Raw genomic sequence first — 6159 nt, 5'->3', positions numbered from 1 at the left:
GGAGAACAGTGTGCAAAGTCATTGAAGAATCAAACTCCCTGCCTGTGCTGAAACAGTAAGAGGCAAGATTGGAAAAGTGGGTCATTTCTAACAGATTATATTTGATTAAGCTTACAATTCATTGGAAGAAATTCAGGAGATATCCATGAGACTGCCATTTTACACTACACGTAAAGGATATATCTAACTGATGATAAAATTGACAACTTCTCAGCTATGTTGAGCTATTATTGCTGTGTCCTGTAGATATATCATGAGAATTTTTCAATATTTTTCAAAAGTATACTCTTATGTATTAAATTCAAAACTTATGATGGCATTCAGCATGACAGGTATTAATATGATGATTTATTCTGGGACATAGGACAAATTTCAAAATTTTAAAAACTGAGATCATATTAAATATGTTCTTAGACTATAGTAGAATTTAACTAGAACTATATTAGGCATATTCTCAAAACTTTAGGAAAAAACACACTCTGAATAACCCATGAGTAAGAAAAAGAAAGTAGAAACTAGAATATATTGTTAATGAAATGAAAATGAGAACACAACATAAAAAATACGCAATATGTAGATAAAGGAGTGCTTAGAGGGAAATTTGTAGCATCAACTAATTTTATTTAAAGGGTTTATAAGAAAGAATTTAAATCAATAATTTAATCTCCAAATTTAGGAAAAAAACATGAAATTAAATCCAAAGAAAGAAGAAACTAAATAATACAGGTAAAGGAAGAAATATATAAATTTCTTAAATAGAGAAAAAGAAATGAACTCAAAAGCTAGCTCCTTGTAAAGAACAATAAAATTCATAAAAATTTAGCCACATTTTTCAATGGGAAAAAGATTACACAAATTAATAATATCAGGAGTTAAAAAACAATTATTATGAATATTACAGAAATTAAAAGAATGCTAATGGAACATTCTGAGCAATTTCATGCCAATACATTTGATAACTTAGCTCAAATGCACAAAATCCTAAAGAAATTTAATTTGGACTTTAAAATCTTCCCACAAAGGAATCTTCAGACCCAATTGCTCATCTGATGTATCTGCCAAACAGTTATTCAGGAAATAGTCAAACTCTCAGAAGATAGATTATTAAAGGAAAAATATTTTTAATATCCCCTATAATTCCTTCTGGTATACATTAAGTTATTAAAAGCATGTGAATTAATTCGCACATATTTGTGGACTATGTTTCTCTTCTCAGTTGTTTCCAGTTCAGACTCATTGTGGCCAGAGCATGTATTCTATATGCAATACAGTGAGACTATTATGGGCCTATGATCTATCTTTGAGAATGACTGGTGCCCCTGAGAAGAACGTTTGCTCCGCATTGTTGAGTGCAGTAGTCTATAAAAAGCAACTAAGTCAAATCTGTTGACAGTGCTGTTCAAATATCCTGTAAGCCTTAGTCGCTCATTTGTGTCCAACCCTTTGCGACCGCATAGACTGTAGCCCACCAGGCTGCTCTGTCCATGAGGTCTTCCAGGCAAAAATACTGGAATGGGTTGCCATACCCTCCTCCAGGGGATCTTTCCAACCCAGCGATTAAACCCGGGTCTTCTGCACTGCAGGCAGATTCTTTACTGTCTGAGCCACCACGGAAGCCCATCTCTACTGACAGCAGCTCACATATGCTGCTGCTGCTGCTAAACCGCTTCAGTCGTGTCCGACTCTGTGCGAGCGCAGACGGCAGCCCACCAGGCTCCTCCGTCCATGGGATTGTCCAGGCAAGAGTACTGGAGTGGGGTGCCGTTGTCTTCTCTGTCACATAGACTATCAATTTTTTAAAAATTGGCCTCAATGTAAGCTGTTGGATTCTCTATTCCTTTATTAATATATGTTTAAATGTCTATCAGTCAGTTCAGTCGCTCAGTCGTGTCTGACTCTTTGCGACTCCATGAATTGCAGCACGCCAGGCCTCCCTGTCCATCACCAACCCCCGGAGTTCACTCAAACTCATGTCCATTGAGTCGGTGATGCTCAGTACAAATAATGGTCTCCTACTCCATAAAAGATTTTCAGTCAGTTCAGTTCAGTTCAGTCGCTCAGTCGTGTCCGACCCTTTGCAACCCCATGAATCGCAGCACCCCAGGCCTCCTTGTCCATCACCAATTTTATAAGTACCTAATTTCCCACATTAAACCCCACTATACTGAAAATAACTAGGGTGGTTTATGTAATCTCCAACAGAATCTACAATACCAATAAGTATCATTATTGTAATCAGATTGAAATCAGTTGAAAGCAGATTTTAACATCCAGGGAGGATTTGTAATAGCTCATTAGTAATAATCATGAAGCTCTGAAAAACAATCAGGTGAAATAATTGCATGATATTTTTTCCATAAAACCAATTCTTTTCCTTTCATTTCAGTCTACCAACTTTGAGGGAAGAAGAATATATATGTTTTCAAGAATTTTCAAGCTTTTTAAGTTGCTCAAAACAATTCTGCAGCATAACGTTTGGCTTTTAATGGTGTTTTTCTGGTTATTGATCTCTCCCGAGAATCCTGATGATATTCCTCTAAATCATAGAAGAAACAATTTCAGATAAGTCAGCTCTCTTGCTTAAAGTACTAAAAATGATTTCTTACTGCAATTAGAATAAAATAAAACTTCTTATCTCAGCCCAAGAGACCTTAGTTATTTGACCCTTACCTATAAATTAACACCTAAAATCTCTTACACTTATTCCTTATGCTGCAACAATTCTGGTGTTTCTTTTATGTTCTTTAAGCACACAAAGTGTATTATCTTGTTATGCATAACTTCCCCCCACTAGCTGCAATAAAGTGAAGTGAAGTCTCTCAGTTGTGTCCGACTCTTTGCAACCCCATGGACTGTAGCCTACCAGGCTCCTCTGTTCATGGGATTTTCCAGGCAAGAGTACTGGAGTGGGTTGCCATTTCCTTCTCCAGAGGATTTTCCTGACCTAGGGATCAAACCCGGGTCTCCTGCAAGTAGGCAGACGCTTCTACCGTCTAAACCACCAGGGAAGTCCCAATAGTTATAGTAGTACATGAAAAATGGAAGGCACTCAATGAGAAGCAGTATTTGTTAAATGAATGAAAGATTTGCAGCCAGAATTTCCCTTTCATAACTTCATATTTTAAAACCTATTCAGAAAAACACATGCCGGCTCAATATCCTCCTCATGGAAGATTTCACTTCCTGGTTGCGAAGGGTATAAATCACAGGATTCATCAAAGGAAAGATCACTGTGTGGAAAAAGGAGACCACCTTGTCTGCTGATAAGGCTGTGAAGGGTCGGGTGTAGATAAAGATGGCAGGCCCAAACATGAGAAGAATAATAATGACATGAGTGGTGCATGTGGACAGCGCCTTGCTCTTCCTTTCAGAAGCAGACCCACTTACATGGCAGAGGATGACCGCATAGGAGGCCAGAAGCCCCAGAAAGCACAGGAGGGTGAGCAGGCCACTGTTGAAGACCATCAGGAGCTCCACCACAAAGGTGTCAGTGCAGGCCAGCTTGATGACCTGCGGCACGTCACAGAAGAAGTTGTCCAGTCGGTTTGGACCACAGAAGGGCAAGCGGAGGATCAGGGCCACTTGGATAATGGAATGAACAAATCCTCCAAGCCACAGAACCAACAGCAAGGTGTAGCAGGTTCTAGGGTTCATGACAGTTGAATAATGTAAAGGATGACAAATGGCGATGTAGCGGTCAAAGGCCATCACAACAAGGAGTAAGCCCTCCCCTCCTCCAAGGAAGTGCAAGAAAAAGAGCTGAGTGATGCAGCCTCTATAGGAGATCACCTTCTTCTCAGAGAGGAAGTCCACCAGCATCCTGGGAGCCACAATGAAGGAGTAGGATGCATCCAGGAAGGCCAGGTTGCCCAGGAAGAAGTAGAGGGGGGCCGTGAGGCCAGGGTCTGACCTGATAGTGAAGATGATGAGGAAATTTCCAGGGAGGATGATGATGTAGAAAATTAAGATCAGGACAAAGACCAGGAGCTGAATATTTTGAGACTGAGTCAGACCAAGGAGAATGAATTCTGTCACCACTGTGCTATTTTCTTTCTTCATCTCCTGTGCCTATAGTACATGGGAGAGTAGAGAGTTTATTTCCAGTTCTTCTCTCAATAAAAACTGTGAATTCTACATCTGTTATACCATTACTCTCCCACAAATGAAGAAATCTCTTCTACTCTTTACCTGCTTGCATGCTACTGCTTCAGTCATGTCTAACTCTTTGTGACCTGTGGACTGTAGCCCGCCAGGCTCCTCTGTCCATGGGATTCTCCAGGCAAGAATACTGGAGTGGGTTGCCATGCCCTACTCCAGGGAATCTTCCCGACCCAGGGATTGAACCCGCATCTCCTGCATTGCAGGTGGATTCTTTACCCATGAGCCACTGGGGAAGCCACTTCCACCCTTTATACTTCTATAAATCTTTAAGTGCCAACACCCAAATCTTGAAGCCACACTGTTCTGCTTCTGTCTTGTGCTCCTGTTAACTGCTCTCTCATGCAGCCCTCTGTCCTGCCCTGAATTTGTTTATGATTCGCATGAGGCATACGAACTTCTTAAAATTCTTCAAATTTTTATTTGAAAGCGGGGGGAAGGTGGTAAGATGGAAATTGACAGCAAAAAGGAATGGCAGAGTTTTTTAAGGCAAGAAGCATTCCATATTTCGTCTGTAATGGCTACAAGTGTCTTTTTTTCCCAAAATTTATTGAACTATTAAAATTAATACATTTACTGTATGTAAATTATACCTTAGGGAATGTTTGCCTAAAAAGTTTTTATAAACCTGCTTACTTAAAATATTTCCTTTTTCTCTTTAGAATATTAGCCCATCATCCTGGTCTCAATAAAAAGAATCCCAGTTGTTCTGGAAAAATTGAGATCTGTGGCTTATCTGTACAGTTATCTCTAAATTGGTAGTGTACTTATCCAGTATACAGGATAATTTATTGGTATGAAAATTTGAAGGCCACCTCAATTGTGGCCTTCAAGTGTAAACCACCTCAATTGTGCCTCAATGGCATGCTGATTATTTTGAATTAAAGTTACTTAAGAAATGGTCAATGCAAGGGAGACACTCTGATCCTTCTTTCTGTCTCTCTGAAAGCAGGAAAAAAATCTCTTCATGTGAAAAGTACACCACCTGCATCTAGGGGTAAAAGGACACTCTTGTCCCTAGAGATAGGGAATTCAAGCAAGAAACTCATATAAACAAATCTTGTTATTCTTTATTTTTCTACCCCAAGCCCAGACTCCATTTAGATTCCTTACTAATTGACCATCTAAAGCCTAAATTTCTTTGTCCTATCTGTTACAAAGTTATTGTTTTTTCATCTAAAAAGTATTAAAGCACCTACTTTGGCCAGTTGATTAAATCTCATTTCTATAAGATCTCAATGCTTGTGATTAAATTGCCTTGTGTAAATTTTACTATTAGTCCAGCCACAAGAACTCAAAATGGATAGAGAAGAGATTTCCCCAGCTTACACAAAAACAATAACAGTAGAATTTCTATGTATATATGATTATATCCCATTCTTTACAATTCTATTTTTGAAAGTACCATAATGAAAATGAATACAAAAATGTACAAATAAAATATACATGTTGCTTTTACATGCTAAAAAGTTGCTTATTTTTAGGATGAAACATTTTCAAAACTTGAAGACTTGAACTAGATAATACTGTACTATAACATAGAAATATATCTATTCAAAATGTAAAAATATCTGATTTTGTGTGTCTAAACTCAAATAGATTAATTAATAGCAGATGTTTTTGTATATAGCTAAAATCTAGAATTACTAAAGAGGCAGTTTACATCACATAGACACATGGATATGTATACAAGTGCACGTATGCACACACACACACGCATGCACACATGCACAGGCACATGAATTGTTTCCTAAGCAAAACTGAAGCACAAAATTTACAAATGGCAAAATCCAAATTAACTTTTCCATTCTGTTCTTTCCTTCCTTTCTTTTTCCCTTTCTCCCTTCTTCTCTCCCCCGTTTCCTTCCATCCTTCCTTCCTTTTTTCTTAGCATTTTTTGGCTTAAATATTTATCATTTTTTTCTGTGTATAATAAAACCTGCTGCTAGAAAAGTAAGTCAGGAATCTCTCTTTACTTATTCTTAAGTTATGTGCATCTTG

The 6159-nt window shown here is 38.2% G+C and overlaps 1 protein-coding gene across 1 annotated transcript; it reads right to left on the bottom strand.

Annotated features, from left to right (window-relative positions):
• Positions 1 to 3132: 3132 nt before the first annotated feature.
• LOC136172240 (olfactory receptor 4N2-like) lies at positions 3133 to 4059 on the bottom strand. The gene has a single exon (XM_065941452.1). It carries the CDS (start codon positions 4057 to 4059, stop codon positions 3133 to 3135), a length of 927 nt encoding a protein of 308 aa, XP_065797524.1.
• Positions 4060 to 6159: the final 2100 nt, after the last annotated feature.

Source organism: Muntiacus reevesi, chromosome 7, assembly GCF_963930625.1.
Source record: "Muntiacus reevesi chromosome 7, mMunRee1.1, whole genome shotgun sequence".
Taxonomy (NCBI): Eukaryota; Metazoa; Chordata; class Mammalia; order Artiodactyla; family Cervidae; genus Muntiacus; species Muntiacus reevesi.
The sequence above is the reverse complement of the archived record's forward strand: the minus strand, read 5'-3'. Positions and strand labels throughout refer to the sequence as shown.

Excerpts from the sequence above, each read along its gene's own strand:
- LOC136172240 (XM_065941452.1), bottom strand. The coding sequence starts at position 4,059 with ATGAAGAAAGAAAATAGCACAGTGGTGACAGAATTCATTCTCCTTGGT.